This window comes from Pteronotus mesoamericanus, unplaced genomic scaffold (assembly GCF_021234165.1).
Source record: "Pteronotus mesoamericanus isolate MK-2021 breed Mesoamerican mustached bat unplaced genomic scaffold, CSHL_Meso_final contig_50, whole genome shotgun sequence".
NCBI lineage: Eukaryota > Metazoa > Chordata > Mammalia > Chiroptera > Mormoopidae > Pteronotus > Pteronotus mesoamericanus.
This window is the reverse complement of record NW_026555186.1, coordinates 7013637-7031460: the sequence shown is the minus strand read 5'-3', so window position 1 is coordinate 7031460 and position 17824 is coordinate 7013637. Positions and strand designations below refer to the sequence as shown.

General features: G+C 39.1%; 1 protein-coding gene across 1 annotated transcript in view; it reads right to left on the bottom strand.

Moving 5' to 3' along the window:
* Nucleotides 1-17824, bottom strand: part of DNAH5 (dynein axonemal heavy chain 5) — a 248071-nt gene that overhangs the window by 152865 nt on the left and 77382 nt on the right. The window contains exons 15-20 of the mRNA XM_054578641.1: nt 15401-15486; nt 14622-14943; nt 13463-13669; nt 9062-9233; nt 5487-5632; nt 109-274 (exon numbers count right to left, since the gene is read on the bottom strand). Of these exons, the coding sequence (XP_054434616.1) occupies nt 109-274; nt 5487-5632; nt 9062-9233; nt 13463-13669; nt 14622-14943; nt 15401-15486 (1099 nt within the window). The remainder of the gene's footprint in view (nt 1-108; nt 275-5486; nt 5633-9061; nt 9234-13462; nt 13670-14621; nt 14944-15400; nt 15487-17824) is intronic.

The following is a 17824-nucleotide window of genomic DNA, read 5'->3' as shown; positions in this document are numbered from 1 at the left end:
GGGAGGGTGTTTATAGAAGTGTGAAATTAATCGCTACACAGAAAATTAAATTTTAGTTGCCAGTAATATCCTAGAAAAACAGCACCTTTCCACTATCCCATCTCTTACCTGAACTTTCGTTTATGGAATCAGCACCGTTCACATTGAATGCCTTTCCATTTTCTTCTTTTGAAGGAACTTCCACATCTAACAACATATTTATTAGCTCATTGACTGCTTCCTCCACTAAAGAGCTTTTAAAGTGTAGGATCTGCGCACCATTTACACAAAGATCCTATAAGAAAATTAACACAGTGTCATATTTGTTTATCTAGCCCTTGAGAGCACATCAGTAAGGGTAGTAATGCCATAGATTCAGCCTCCAGATGAGATTTGGGCCTCCCACTATGTTTGGCCACACCCCTCACACTAACCACCACAGGGCATCCTGTAAGAGAACATATTAAAGACAAGAGAAGCAGCCAGTCTGAGAAAGACAAGCACCACATTATTTCACTTACATGTGGAATCTAATGAACAGAATAAATAAACAAACAAAACAGAAGCAGACTCATAGATACATAGAACAGACTGAGAGCTGTCAGAGGGGAGGAAGGTAGGGAAGCTGGGTGAAAAAGGTGAAGGGATTAAGAAAAAAAAAACCTCACAGACACAGACAACAATACAGTGATTACAAGAAAGAAAGGAGAGTTGGGGGAGATAGAAGATGGTAAAGGAGGAATAAGTGGTGACCGGAGACTTGACTTTGGATGGTGGACACATGATACAATATACAGATGATGTATTATAGAACTGTACACTTGAAACCATGTAATTTTATTAACCAATGTCACCCCAATAAATTCATAAATTTTTTTTTAAAAAGTCAAGGGAACCAACTGGAGCAACATGGATAAACCAAAATTACCCTCACTTCTCCAACAGTGGAGGAAATAAATCTAAAAGCTATCAGCAGCCTCTCTTTACCCATGAAGTGCCCTTCATTTTATGTAAATCTACTCTAGCCAGCCTTCCTTTCTTCCTCTTCTTTGCCAACAAGGAATAGTCAACCCTAATTAACCTCTGATAATCCCCTCCCCTCCACCTAGATTACACATTTCTCAGGACTGTGATTTAGCAAATATAAACTAATGTGATTGTGGCACCATGATGAATTCTGTAGCATGATGATAGATAGATAGATAGATAGATAGATAGATAGATAGATAGATAGATAGATAGATAGATAGATAAAAGATAATAGATGATAGATAGACAAACAGATAGACAGGGATAGATGATATGATGACGTAGACAGTCAGGAATTTACCACCTCATTGGAAAATAAGCCCATGAAGCAACAGACTAGCAGTTGGTCATCAAACCCAGCTCCATTCCAAGTCCCCCCATTATTCATCTGGAGAATGTGTAAAGTGCTCATGGACCATCAACTCCAAACATCAGCTTCATGGTTCACTTACCTCCTCATCACTCATGACCTTCACCTCCACTCCACTGCTATAGAACACATGGCATTTTTATTTAACATAGGAATATTCTAATGTGTCCTGAAACTAACATTTTCAGCATCAAATAAAGTATAAACTTCCCTCCCAACTCAGAACTTCACCCAACTACCAAATTCCTCCCTTGTCCAGAGAGAGTTATGAGAAAGAGACAGAGACAGTTATGAGAAAGAGGCCAGACAAAGATAGGGCAAAGGATGGAGGAGTTGTAGTACCGTCCAGTGACAAGCATAGACTCTGCCACCAAACTACCTGGGTTCAAATCCTAGCTCTGTGTGAATCTAGGAAATCCTTCTGTGTCTCGATTCTCCAATTTGTAAAATGGTGGTAATAGCAGAACCTACGTTAGGTTGTTTGGAAGTACTCAAGATAATATATGTAAAACATTAAGAACACTGCCTAGCACAAAGTACGTGTTCAGGAAGTGCTTGTTATTATCATTGCTTAGCAAATCATATATAGCCACCAGATCTATGTTTTCCAAGCGTGTTCATCTCATTTCATATAGATTAGTTCCTTGTTCTCTGAAAGATCACTAATATTTTTTAAAACCTGACTCTTAAACCCCTCTGACTCCACACATCCTCTCCTCATGACATACTTTTTCACTTCAATCATTTCTTTGCCAGTATCCTCTTCTCCATTACTCTATCAGCCTTCTGATGTCCCACCCAGGAGAAGCCCAATCCCAATGAACTGGGTGACCCACCTTCTCCATCTGCACAGGCCATTGCAATGCAGATGGTTGTCACTGGAAAGTCATGGTCCCCAAACTCAGTTAGGCTGCTAATGCTTCCCAGGAATCAATCTACATGACTCCTACCACATTCCTCTACCAGGCCCTATAACAGCTGTGTCCTCAAATCATTAGACCATCTTCCCCCATCATACTTGGCTAATGACCTTGATGTCTGCAGCACAAATCAAATGGAGGCCATGCCATGGGGACTCACCCAACTCCCTGACACCATGACTTCACCCAGAAGGCAACAGGCCTCCATCATTAACCCCTTTTTCCTCCTTTTTCAGTGAATACAATGCTCCTCCTTTTCAAAAATAATTTCACAGCCTGAGTTATAAATCACAGAGTCTCTGCTTTCCCAGAAACCATGCTCACCAATCATTCCCTTTCTCTTTCTCTACTTGGTTTTTCCCCCCAGCGTATGAGCATGCTCAGTGAACTTCTACTCAACATCTTCTTCCAGCTATCATACCAACAGGCTTCTCCCTCAGGGTCTTGGCACTTGCTGTTCCCTCTTCCTGGAATGTTCTTCCCCTGGTTTGCTCACTCCCTGTATAATCACAAGTCATCCCTGACCATTGACATAAAACCACAGGTCTTTGTCAAGCAGTCCGTTTTTCCATTACCCTCTTGATTTTTCACCATTGAACTAGCCTGAGATTTTTTTGTTTATTTGCTTTCTGTACATTTTTCTGTATCCTCCACTCAAAAGTAGGCTCCATGAAGGCAGGAATTTCATCTGTTTTGTTCATTGCTGTGTCTCCAGCAGTGGTTTTCATAGGAGTTCCACAAAAATGATTGAGAAAATAAATGAATTATAAAAAATAAATTCAAAGGACATAATTCTTTTATAATGGCAACCATTCATTTATATTGGTAGTTATTTGTTTTGGTAATCAAAAATGCAAACTAACATAACATTCTATGATTTTGCTACTTAAACTAAAACATATAAATTATAACATTTATAATTAATTTTTATGTTATAATGCATTTATATTTTCTTTATAATAAATATATAATTTATTATAACAAAAATTTTCTTATAATTATAGTAAAAAGTGTTCGTTGGAACATAGTGAAATTGATACTATCAGTTTGCTGATGAACTTGTACATTGATACACTTCTTTTGAAAAGGAAATTTGGCTACAAATATTAAGAGCCATTAAATGAAGCTACATTCGTTGATGCAGCCATCTTACTTTAGAGGAAGAACTCATTCTAAAGGGAAAAAGGGTGTGATGCATTTAAATATATTTATTGCCGCTCATGGAAAAATATCAAAACTTTAGAAGCCTTATAAATGTCCAATAACAAGGAACTAGCAAATATATTCAAGACCATCAACTCAACAGACTATTCTGAAAGCATCGTTAAAATGGTAGCTGGGAAAGCCATATAGCAACATGAAAAATATTTTGTGAAGAAATGTTTAGCGAAATAAAAAAAGACAGTTGGAGATCTGCTGTGTGTATCGTAGTGCTCACAACCTTATTAAGAGGCACATAAATAGGCCACACATCAAACAGTGCCTGAAAGACAGGAGTGGCTCACTGTGCCTAGGCTGCTTGTGCCAACAGTGTGGTTTGTGCTAAACATCTGCCTTACTTCTGGAATTCTGCAGTTTGGGTCCATGTTAGGCAGGGGTGCCTTTGTGACCAAACCCAATATTATCCTTGGGACCTGCGTCTTTGATGGGCTTCCCTGGGCACACACATTGCATACATGTTGCTGCATTTTCATTGCTGGGCAGAGAGTGAGCTCTGTGTGGCCTCTCATAAGAGGGAGAAAATATAAGGAAGCCTGAACATGCATTCCTACAAACATTGCTTGTCTTTTCCCTTACGGTCTGATCACGTATCCTTTCTGCAGCATGATATTAGGTCTCAGCCTTGCATGCAACTAGACTCTGAGTTCCATGAACGCTTCTAGTGGGGATAATTCTGGGGACTCCTGATGTACCATGTTAAAATTGTCATTGGTCTTAATGATGTTCTTATAATCCGGATGCCCATCAGAAACACTGTAAATGACACTGAAGTGACATTCCTAAAGGAACACTTCACAGAGCACCACTACCAGGATCCTAACCTGGGCGCTGGGAAGAAAGTGTCCCGTTTGCAAATGCGTCTGAGGAATACTGGGTTAAAGAAAGTGAAATGGCTCTTTTCCAGGAGACACTTCGAAGCGTCTTAAAAAATAAGGAGTCCTCATGGACAAAAAAGGGGAGAGGGGGGGGGGAGGGGGGGGACAAATGTATTTAAAAAGTAAATAAATTAATTAAAAAAAAAAATAAGGAGTCCTTATTTTTTAATTTAATTATTTTTATTATGATCTTCCCCTAAAATGTGGAAACGTTGAAATGTATAAAATTCACAGGTTCAGGGTTCTTAACATCCTAAAAAAATCAAAAACAAATGTATCAATTATGTATAAGCAAATAAGGAATCAATAAAATTCAAGTAAACAATGTTCAGTTTACTACAAGATTCATGGAGTATTCCGCAGAAACTCTAGGGTGGAGGTTAACGGTGGGACTGTACAGATATGGATTCAATTCTGTACGTAAAACGTAAACAGCACTTTTGGTTCAATAATACTGATGAAAGGAAGGCTTGCTTACATAAATAGGCTTTAAAACTATGTGAGTGCATGTAGGCTTTGCTTGTTAGTTCAGGCTATTCGGATCCATGATAAATCAAAATGAAGGCCTTATTTTAATACATTAATGTGTAAAGAATCTGTAAGTGCAAAGCTACCCTGGGCACTTTGGACACCGACTCCGTCTTTCCCAGGCTTCCTGACAATGGCTCCAGAACCATGTGCCACAGAACACCAGTTTTGGGAACCCTGTTCTACAGAAAAGTAAAAAGAAGAAATCCTGTCCAGAAGCTGTTTAAAACAATTGTTTTATTAATTAACCCTAGCTTACCAAAAGCTCTTCAACTAAATAGCTCCATTCTTCAAAAATATAAGGAAAAAATGACAAATGTGTTCCACAGTCATTTCCTTCCCATTGATCTGACATGATTGGTTCCTGACGTGTAAGTGGCTCCCTACCTTCATTGCTCTTCATTTTCAAGTTATTTTCAGAAGACTCCATGTCTGAATAATATCTATCATTGACCAATCACAGGTAGAGGGGAAAAAATGTAATTTATGCTTCAAAAAAATGCCCTTTATTGAAAAAGGAATCACAAAACAAATGTTTAATGAAAACATTAATATTCTAATAACCTTTGTCATTTGGAGAAACTCTTCGCAGGTAAGCGGCTCCTCCTGGGGGAGCTGACAAAGCGGCATGCTGCTCATTTCTTCCAGAACGGCATTGATGCGGAACTCTATCAGATCATTGACCCTGTCGACCAGCAATTCCAGATCCTCTTTGGAAAAAAACAGAAGTGAATAAAAAAGATTAAGCATTTCATTGCTTGCTTTTTTTTTAATCAACACTTGATTAAACTGCAGTAGTAGAGTCAGGATAAAGTTGCTCCATTCCATAGCGTCACACTTGGCTTTCTCATGCTATTTTTTCTTTGACCAGTTTCCCAGTTTTCTCAGCCTGCCTTACTCTGACTCAGACTGGAAGATTGGGCTCAAATGCAGCCCCTTGAGGAGGCTTCCTGTATCTGCACATACTTGAGCAGCCCTCTCCTCCCATACTGATGTTGACCCCAAGCATCCTCCCATTTCTATCTATACCACATGGTCTCCTCTGGAATGCATACTTTTCATTCCTTACATCCTCAGTGCTTAGCCCAGTGCCTGTTCCACAGGAGGTATTCAACAGATCCACTTGAAGTGAAATTCCTTCAATGTTTCTTTTACTGTTACTATCATATGGTATTTTTTTTAAGTGTGGCAAAGTAATATTGAAATATTGAACACTAAGTTCTATGGACAGAAAAGTCAATTCTGAAGGAAATTAACAACTTAACTTCCAAAGTAGGAATGATAGTTAATGGATTGTCATCTATGAACTAAACACATTTTTTCAATATGTATTATACAACTAATTCTCTTTTTTTTCCTGCTAATGCTTTCTTCTAGGAAATGAAGTTAAAACAATACAGAAAGATCCATGTTATGTACTCATGACATATCAGAGATGTAAACACTTCCTTAAATAAATGCTTTTACTTCCTAAAGAATAAAGCCCTAACAGTTCCAATCATTTCTAAACTAATTATTAAGGAGGCTACTCAAGACACCATATAGTTCTGCCTTATATGCTTACTCATTACTAGAAGAGAGCCAACACTTTTATTTCAGCATGAATGTGCTCAATGACATTCTTTACTATTTCTGATTCTTCAAAGCTTCTTCAAGGGCATCTGTGGTGAGCTGATACCTTTGAAGAATGCATCTTCAAGGACAACTGTGACTTTTCCCCTCAAAGGAGAGGTCCTAATCCCCTCTTTGTTCATCCTTCTCCCCCACAAATGTTACAAAGGGGACCTTGCTGATGTGATCAAGTTAAGGATCTTGAGATATGGAGATTGTCCTGGGTTATCCAGGTGAGGCCCTGACAGTCAGAAGGATCCTAATAAGCAGAAGGCAGGAGAGTCAGAGTCAGAAGACAATGTGACTATTGAAATGGAGAGACAGGGAGAAAGAAATTTGAAGATATTAAGATGCTGGCTTTGAAGACAGGGTGACCAACAGCCAAAAAATACTCTTAAATAAATAATACAAATAACCACCAACAAAGAGAAGGATTGGCTCACTATTCAAAATAAAAATCCAGCTGTTGTTGAGATTCAACATAGTTTGCCTCCCAAACAAATTCAATCTTAGTTTGACCTCACTTTCTTAATTTAAATTACAAAAAGGAAACAGAAGCTGAGAATTAACAAGAGTTTCCTTAGAAACTAGCTCCTTGTCTCCAGGGAACGTTCTAATAAAATATCCAAATTGTTAATGCTCCAATCTTAATATTCTCTAAGGAGAATATTACTAGTCCACTTTCGTAGCCTGTTCTCATACAGTTGTGATAACTCCTATTATGAAGTTTTTATACATTTTATAAGTGCCTCCTTCTAGAATTTTAGCCCATTTCCTCTTGTTTTCATTCCTAGGGAGGTGTATTTTAGAATGAATATTGGTTTAAAGGCAAGAAAACTGGGTCTTAAACTCATTTTACGACATACATCCATTAACATTAGAAATCATTTAGCACCTCTGGATCACAGTTTTCCAACTTTAAATTAAGGACTTTATTTAAGATTTCGACAATCTCTGCTTCTATAATGCAGGAGTTGCCTGATCATTTATTTAATATTATTCAACCTTCAAATTATAGTGAGACTATATCACTTCTTAGTAATATCCAAAGGTCTCTTTACAATTTGTCTTTGAATATAGTTCCCAACTTATGAAGCAAAGCAAAAGATGGCAGGAGGGTCCAACCATTAATTCCTCTCTCCCAACCCAGAACATCTCAGTTATTCTTAAGTACACAGCACCTGGTCCTTTCTGAGCTCTAACTTATTTGGAAGGTACAGGGAAGAACCACTAATAAGACAAACTCTTGACAATTTAGGCTACAAATAAACTCAGTACTACTTTAGTAGCCACCTATGTGAGTTAGAGAGAGAATATAAAAGGTTAGCCACCACAAGAGGGTATGTAGAAGAGACACCTCGGAAAGGGTGACTCAGAAACGAGGTGATGGGCTCAACAGTAGCAAAGGGGTTAGGGAGGAAAGAAATGGAAAGAGAATAGCTATATATACTATTGCAGTCACGAATTCATGAATGTATGAATGTCTAGTGTGCACCTGAGAGTAATTCAAAATTATTAAAAAAAAGAAAAAACAGCCTGATTTTCACATCCTCTGTGGTTAGTTTGGAGCAAAGGATGGAACTGTACTTAATCATTAGAAGAAATCAAAAGATAGTCTCTGGTCCCAACTGTAAAACAACAAGAAGCCGCAGGAGGAGGTGGCCCCATCGGGTAGAACAGCCTAACGAGCTTCTGGTAGTGAGACTTGCTCTGGGCTACAAAACATGGGGAGAATTGGGCCGTGAAGAGAAGGCGGAGGACACTGGGGAGATCAGGAGGATGCAGCATCTCAGTCTTCCTGGAAAAACCCCTCCATTCTGTGTTCCAAAGTGGGTTCCCCTGCCCACCATGGAAGGTCTATCAGGTGTCAACATGTTCTCCTAGAAGGCAGTCAAGGAATTCTGGGAGATGCCACTAGAACAACCCACTTTTGCAAACCACTGCACAACGGCATAGTAAAGGCCATGAGAAGTCCTACAGAGAAGAAGCTTGCCCGACTTTGTGTAATCTGAATTCCCAGACTGATCTGAGCCCACATCCCTTCTTTGAAGCATGCCTGTACACATTCTGGAAAACTGTATTTTAAGAAATATACCACCTTACATATATTTTTAAGGGCATTATATCCCTCATTAAGAAAATATGTTTGAATAACTCTTTCTATATATCCTGTTGTTCAGCACTCTGTCCAAATCGCCCCATTTTTCAAACTAGGGTCTGAAAATACACTAACCTATTAGTATAAAAAGCTGAATGACTCTAAAGAGCCTTTAAATTCTAAGGTCCAACAATAAGTATATTTTAAAATGTAGTTAATCTCTAGGAATAGAATTAAATAGTGAATATATAGACTTTCCAGTAAATTAATGAATTCATATATTTTTAGTAAAATTCCTTAGGGAACAGCTTATAAGTAACACTCCCATTTCACTATTTATATCACAACAGTATCTGTAAGAAATTATGCAACAAACATTAAGAACTCAGCCTTTCAAACTGAGAAAGAATAACCATTTGGACAGACTTACTGATCTTTGCAAAAGCATTTTTCAAGTATGGCTCAATGTTCAGTGACGTCCATGTCAGTGCAGCCAAGCCGGGCTGGAGAGCTTCATCCACTTTAGCCAAATGAGGGCCCATCAGTTGCTCTACAATGGGGGGCATTTTTGACTTCACTCTCTGATATTCAGCCAGCATCAACTGCAATAAAATCAGGGTTAAATAATCAATTAGTACCTCACATTAATATAGATTAATGTCACTTTTTTAAATCCAGAAGGATGACTTTTATTTAGGGTACAGCTTTAGGGTTCCAGTAGCAGCCTGGCAGGTGGAGTGGCCAAAACAAAATAAGAATAGAACAGAAGACAAGAAACTTCTCCATAAGTACACATTCCTGACCTGATCAAATACAACTGAGGAGGCAAGGAAAAGAATTTAAGAGTAAAAGTTTCTTACCCCTTACCCAGGCCAAAAGGGGAGAAAAGTTTTGAGGCCAAGTGACTTTTATAAACCCAGTTAAGTCATGTTACCTGTGCTTTAGCCTGTATATCACTAAGCTCATTCATTCAACTTTGGAGGCTTGTATCACATGCTTCCTGCTCCTCTAGGCACTTCCTGTGGATCATACTTATCACCCAAAGTCTCAGGGTCACCAGAGGTCTGTCTCAGCCCATTGCTGGAATTGTAGGCCTAGTCCCGATGCAAGACCCACAGCATACAAGGAGTCGGGAATCAGTGTTGATATTATCAAGTGTAATAGCTTAAAGTATCACCCACATACCAAAGACAATTTTTTTTTCATTAAATGTATTAGGGTGACATTGGTTAATTAAAAATTTATAAAATGTGTATCTCCAGCCCAGACCTTACTCCTGAAGTCTAGATACATACATGGCAAGAGCTTGCTCAATACCTCCCCATAAAAATATAACAGACATTTTAAACTTAGCATGTTCGAAACTTCCCCCGAGCCCCCTCTGCCCACAGCATTCTTCGTCTCAACTGAAGCCAACTCCATTCTCAGCAATGAGCGACCCTTTGAGCAATCAATGTTTTCCAAAGCCTGGTTTGCCAGTTGTCTGAAAAAGGACCCGGCCACTGTTTTGGGGATGAGAATATTTAGTCTGAAATTCTGAAATAAAAAATAACTGTTTTAACCCAGAGCAGGCTATGAATGAAATTGAGCTACAAATCCAAAGGGTATTAACTGAAAGAGTAGTCCCCATGCAGAAGGGTAGGACCGTGAAGACTGTTAGGGGCCCTGTCCCACCACAGAAAGATACTCAGGACCAAAGGCACAGAAGATTAGGCAGGGTATGGCCTCACCTGAAAGATAATGAAACCTTTTCCAGTAGGGGAGACATCAAGCCAGAACTTCTTAGTGTTATCAAAGGGTGGCTTTTAACAAGCAAAATAACACTTCCCTTCAGATGAGCAGCCCAAAGTAACACACAATAAATAATAGACACGCTGTAGCCATCAAAAAATTCTGGTTTGGGCATCCAGGTTACAGACCTTCAATATACTAGGTACTAGGTTATAGACTTTCAATTGCCCAGGTACTAGGATTTACCTCCCAGAAACAATAAATTAGGTCAAGAAGCCCATTCCATTCAGAACCTACTATATATGTAATATAAACAATAACCAAATTGTTATTAAACAAAATTCCATTTCTCCATCAGTCCTGTTCTCAGGCCAAAACTCAGAATCAACCTCACCTCCTCTCTTTTTCTCTCACACCAACATACAATCCATCAGGATATCTTGCTTGCTCAGTATCCAAAAAGTGGTCCTACATCTGACTTGCTTACCATTGCTACCACCATCATTGATGCTCACCTAATCTATAATAATAGTCTACCACTGTCTCCCTGCTTCCACGCATGCCCTCTACATTCTATGCTCAGTGTAGCAGCTTCAAGAGAGATCCTTTCAAAATGTAAGTTGGATCGTATCACTCTTCTGCTTACATGGCCACATTGCTTCCCATCTTATTCAGGGCTACAAGTTCTTAAGTTGGTCTGTGAAGAGCTACCCAATCTGGACTCCTTTACTTCTCTGATTTCACTTCCAGTCACTCCTTTCCTCTCTTACCAGCTTCTGCCCTCAAGGCTTCCTTAGCCTCAGGGCCTTTGCGTCTTCTTCAAATAATTATTCTAATGTCACCTTCTCAGTTAGGCCTATCCTGGCTACCTATTTAAGATGGTAAACCATCACCAAAACCACTTTTTGCCCTATTTTTCTCCATAACACCTATCACTTTTCTGATAGACTATATTACTTTACCTATTTATAATGTTCTTTTATTTTCTGTCTCACCCAACTAGAATATAAGTTCCATAGGGACAAGAATTTTGTCTGCTTTGTCCAATGTGTGTGATATAGTACCTGGCAGATAGGAGATGATCGATCATATATCTATCTCTAGCTAATTAATTAGTTCTCATAAAAAGAGCACAAGAGAAGTGATGCTATGAAATACCAAGGCTATTCTAAAGGCCATACAGCTTCCTCCTCGTTTACTTATAACATCCGCTCTTGGAACCCTGAGTTGCCACATAAGAAATTCTACTACCCTGAAGACTCTACACTAGAAGGTCACACACAGATGTTCCGGTCCTTAATCCCAGCTGAACAAAGCTTCTTGCTATCCCCACCAAAGAAGCAGACGTGAGAATGAGGCCATCTTGGACCTTCGAGATCAAACATCTGCCAGCTGAACAAAACCTTAGTCAATGTCACGTGGAACAGGAGCATCACCTATCCAAGCCTTGCTTAAATGCTTTACTCACAAAATCATGAGATAGAAGAAAATGATTGTTTTAGGTCACTACATTGTGGGGGGTTTTGCTACATGGTGCAGATTACTGAGACAATTTTGTGATCCAAATTATCATTAGTAATTTTATATTCTTACAAATTTACATCTTATTAAAAAAATTATTTTCTTTGTAAATATGTAGATTGACTAAATGACTTTCCTAACACTCAAGAAAAATATAAAAAGGAATCCCAACATGCTGACTAGTATGTGATGAGTCCACATTTCAGGAATGCTTGTCCACTGCCAGTATTAACATTTTAATATAACATGGAGGAGTAGGAAAACAGCAAACTCCAAGTCTGGGCTCTGGTCCCACTTCTGCAACTTATTACCTATGAGACTCGCTAAGTCATTTAATTTTTCTGAGCCACAGTTTTGTGATCTATAAAATACTATAATAATAGTTTGTCCTTATCTAACACAGTTGTGGAAAATATTTAATGGAATAATAAACATGAAAATGGCTTAAAATATAAAGCATTATGCAAATGCATGGACTTACTGGTCTTATCCTTTCATGTTAACTACTATAACATTGTAACATTGGTTCATGTTGTCAAATAACATGGCTGCATCTCTGACCTCATCTCAACTGTCCTCTGGGCATCACTTGTCACTGCTGACCAGTCCTTCCCTCAGGGCACTTTTCTTACCCTTGGCTTCTTTGACACTTGGTTTCCTCCCACCTCAAAGGCCAATCCTTAATTTCATGGGCATACTCAGCCTCTTCTAGCAGACCTGTTAATAGTGGGCCTCATCAGGCTTTACTCTAGACCTTCTGCTTTTTTTAATCTACATCCTGGAGATCTCACAGGACAATAACTTCAAATAGCAACTATATTCTCATAACTCTCAAATGCATGCCATCTTCCACTTTGACTCCTGTGATCCACTCCAGACTTACGTGCTTATCTACATGGATAACACCTCCACTTTGATCTCTAAAAATCATCTTAGACTTAAGATGGGAAACATTGATTCCCTCCTGTTCCCAAAAACAAACTAGTTCCAGGCTTTGCCATCTGCATAAGTGGAACGTCCATTCAGGGTTGGTACATGTTACTGGGCAAGTTGTGCAGAATATAACCTACGCTGTAATATATAACAGCCATACTTTGAGTAAATTCATTGAGTTGCTCACACCAAAAACAAAGGAATTGCCCTTGAGTTCTCTCATAACCTGCCTGTTGACATAATTCTTTAATTCACTGATCTTGAACTTGGCTAACATCCTTGTTCAAGCCACCATCATCTCCATCTTGAACCAGTGCAACAGCCTTCAAAGTGGCTTCACTTTGACACACTTGTTACCATGAAATTTATTTTCACTCAGTGATTTTTAGTGTAAAAGCCATGTTTTCTCCAGATCAAATTCTTCTAGTGGCTCCCTGGTGCACTCAGACCCATAAACTTGGTTTACAAGATCTCTAATGACCCAGCCTTGCCAATGCTACAGCCTCAGTCTGTGGCGCCCACCCTGTCGATCACCCCTCTCCAGTTACCCTGGGCACTTTATAGTCCTCAGCAGTGACACACTGCCAATTTTTTTTTCATGCAAACTGGGGCTAGCCATGACAAGGAAAAAGTAAAAGCACTATACCTTCATGTTACTGAAGTTCGTTTTGTATATATCCCGTTTCTGGAAAAGGGCAGCTGCAAATGGTGACACTTCCAGACCCATCTGTGACATGCACTCTGTTTCTCTAAATAAGGTTAATATCTGAGGATCAAAGTTTACAAACAATTCTCCTGTGCCTGGAGCCTTCACCAATAAGGAAGCTTCAAGTCCTATGTGAATTTCTTCAGTCTGTGAGAAGAGATCAACCTTATTACTATTAGGAATTTCTGTGCATACCCAGTGTATCTAGCTTGGCCATTCCTGGGAATGAAGATCATTAAATATTCTTCCACGGAGATGAACTGTTCAAATTAAAGGCAATGGGGTCACTAACTCTTAATTTCACTTCAGGAAAGGGCCTTCAAGTTCTTGGTGGTGATGTTGCACAGTCGATTCAACAAACTGCTTGGGTCATGATTCTCTCACACCGTCATCTGAGTGGATACAGCAATGAATGGTGACTTCTCAAAAGCCACTTCGCTCCCTGATAACGTCATGCCTGCTCGCTTATTTTTCCTACTAAAAGTATCATAAGACCTACTAAACTCAGTTTTCAGTTATCTAGAAAAGCAATGAGTACCACTACAGAGACATCTCTGTGTTGGCTCAGACACCAAAGGGTGAACTAGGAAAATGAGAAACCACTTTAGAGGCCTAGTAAGGCTGAATTTTATCCTCCAAAACACTCACACAAAGAAAAAATTCTTGCCAATCTACAAAGAAATACGAGTGTTGGTAGGGTTTGAAATGTAATTTGATTAATTTGGTATAGCCAAAGAAAACTTAAGACTTTGTTTAACAAATGTACTAGTGTTCACTGACACATTAAGGAAATGGAGAAAAAAAAAGAAAGAAAGAAATTCTAGTCAACTAGGTGAAAGAACCAATAAACAGGACCTTCTCCCTTAGGAGTTTATAAATTAAATAAAGAATTTGTTACCTGGCTATGATTTTTTTCCTAAATAAATCATTACTTTTCTTCATGGACATATTACTTTCTTTGACTGACTACCCACCTATATTCCACCAAGCCTTTCTTATAAAATACCTGTAAAGCAAACTTACTACAAAAATAAAACTGTTCAGTAGTAGCAGAGGGTGTCCCATTGACTGACAGTGGAGACATCTTTAAAGGACTTACTTGTTGAAGCCATGCCCTGTGGTAGAGAATCTCAAACTCCAGGAGGACCTTGGCCACTCTGTTGTAACTGCGAATCACAGGTTTGGCTTCGGGTGTCCGTAGCACAGGTGGGTGCTCCTGGAAAAGCTGCATCGGTTGCTGAATCCTGTGGAAGAGCTGACGGGCCCACAAAATCTTCCCAGCAATGGGAGGCTGATCTCGGGCCAGTGGAGGATTGCATTTCTGCTTTGTGTACAGCTTCGCGATCATATCGATGTCAGCCCCATAGTTTTCAAGGGTACGCCGGTATTTGTCATCAACACCAAGGTTGGGTATATTCAATCTTATTGTTTTAAAAAGTGAAAGGTTTTATTTAATGAAACAATACCTAGAAATCTCCTTTATTAAGACATTTTAAAACATATGCTAACAGAAGAAAATAAGATATTTGGCTCATTTCAAAAATCAAAGTAGTATCAATCTATCATATCTCATAAAATGATTTTTAAAATACAGTATCAATCCTTAAAAATCTAGGAAAAACTAGATAAACTTTTTTTGAATTACTTGAACATCAAGTAATACAATGATAGGCAGTCATAGGTACTTCAAAGCTAAGAAGAAAAAACTCCTAATCCTCTGAAGAACTTAAAAACTGTCGCCTTGTTATCCAAAATGTCGAGAGATCTTATTTCCATTAGAATATGAAATAATAATGCCAATAATACTGTAAGCTAAACTATGTTCATATTACCCTAATTTTAGAAAATAGAGCATAGAAAACTGTTCTCAATTTTTACCTTTCAAATTTCTTTAACATATTTAGAGCTTGATTTGTGTTTTGAATCTTTTCAAATGTAGCATCCATGAACTTCTGCAACTCATTCTAAAACAGAATCAATTATGATTATGAACAATGAATTAGCATTGGGAAAAGTCCTATTTAACATCAAGATTAAAGAGCTTCCCACTTTCTGCAAACACATATAATATGGGACAAAATATCACAGAAAACCTAATACTCACTTGACCTTGGGAGAAAGACAAATGCCCAGAGGCCAGAACAAAGAGGGACCTGACCACCAGGGCAGTCACAGGAGCCGGCCCATGGTAGGGCCTGGGGTAGGCACTGAGGCTTTGTCACCATGTGGTGGAGGAGCTGCAGGGTCCTAACACTCTCGACAGATCCCTGCAGAAAGCCAGCCCCCTTCAAGTGCTGCCCAGCCCATGCAGGAGGGTTAAATGACTGTTTGCAAGTTGGGGAAAGTCAGGGGGTCAGGGGGTGGGGAGGTTGCCCTCTGGTCTGAGCTGTGAATGGATAAAACAAGTCCTTTACTCCCTTTACAAGAGCCGGATAAGTATTTTCCACTTCACAGCGCACAGGTCTGTCTCTTTCACAACTGCTCACCTACCACTGTAGTGCAAAGGTAGCTGAAGACAACCTGTCAACAACCAGGAAGGGCAGGATTTGGCCCACAGGCATAGTTTACTGACCCCTGTTGCAGGGCAATCGAAATTCTATGCCTGTGCCACACCTAGAAGAGGGGTCTGAGTGTAACTGCTCTTGAGAGGAGAGAGGTCTGACCCAAGAAGTTCACACAACCGCCAGTCTGTGCTGACAGAACCACTAGGGCCCCAGCAGAAGGAATTCAAAACCACTGTGTAGAAACACTTCCAGAGCCCAGAGCCACAAGATCCCTGCAGGAAAATATATATATATATATGTCTCCTAAGAAGATAAGTTCGAAAAGAACGACCTAAACAGCAATTTCTTAAAACCCTCGAATCCTTTTGCCAAAATGATTTTCATTATGGTTTATCCTGAGAACCTCACATATCTTATACCATTGCTCAAATGTGTCTAAAAATAAGAAAATAAAAATAACTGCACCAAAAAAAGGAAGCATGTGATTCATTCTTTGTTCATTTTAAGATTTAGCACAGAGTTGTCATTAAAATCTAAATAGAGTTAAATAAAAGATAGAAAAATTATTTCATTATTTTGTATTTCATGCTTCAAGGGAATATTCCAATTAATTCTTTTTCTCAATTTACCAGACAGGAGTTTTGAGTCTCTACATTTCTAAAGAGATCATTAATTTATGTAGTGATCATATTGGGAAGCCAGTTGCATGTACACTGAAAATTAGTACCTAGATAAGCTTGATTTCCCATAAGTAATTTAGCAAAACAACCAATGGGAAATACCCAGGACCCCACAGGAAACACTTAGCACTTGAAGAAATGTCACTATCTGGGGGCAAGCCACAATGCTCCCTCCACCATTCAGCAAACCCCGAAGCTGAAGAATGGCTAAACCTATTGCAATGTGCCTCTGATACTTCTCACTGCTTCTAATGAAATTGTAAAGAGCTGTACAGTTAACCTACCTAAGGAAATACTCAAATTGTTTCACTACATAAAAATCTCTGAGTATAAACTATGCAGAACTGGAACATTGGCAATGCTTTCACTCCCTCCATCTAACTTCAGACACCGGCAAATATTCAGAGCCCCAACACTAGTACCTGATCTTCCTTTCTTTTCTATCCTATAACTTCACAAAGACCTTGAATTAATCTTCTTTTCTCTCTAGGCGCTAGGTCCATCCTTACAGTCCTTTGGAGTCCAACCGTGGAATCCTCACACTCACTTGTCCTCTTACCACTTATGGGCTCCCAGCTGCTACTCAGTTTTCTGTGCAACCTGTTCATATCAGCATGACCTCTAAGCCTGGACAGGGTCCCAGGCTCTGGTGGCCTTGCCAGGGGACTCCTAGGCACAGCCTTGATCTAAGACACTCATGTGGCCCCACCCCACCCCCCCACCCAGTGTTTCACCCTGGAGACGTCATGGTCACTGAGACTCTCCTGCCTCCAAGGCTTGTTCCCCCACTCACTCCATCCACTGTAAAGGGAAGATCAGTATGTTCACCCTGATTTTATTGAGACAAGGGCTGAATTCATGAGTTATTTAAAGGAGAAAGTGTAGAAAGTTTAGTTAAAACAATGAGGATGGAAAAAGGAACTAAGAAGACAAAGGAAAAGCAGTCATCCAACCAAAGAGAGAAATGGACTATTATGAGATGGAAGCTAAGACAATAATAAGCATTAAATTTTTTACAAAAGAAAGAAAGAAATGAGTAAAGAGAATGGGAACTAATGTCTATAAATAATGCTTAAAAACCAAGCTATAGAACAATTATAAAATTATATTCTCGGTTA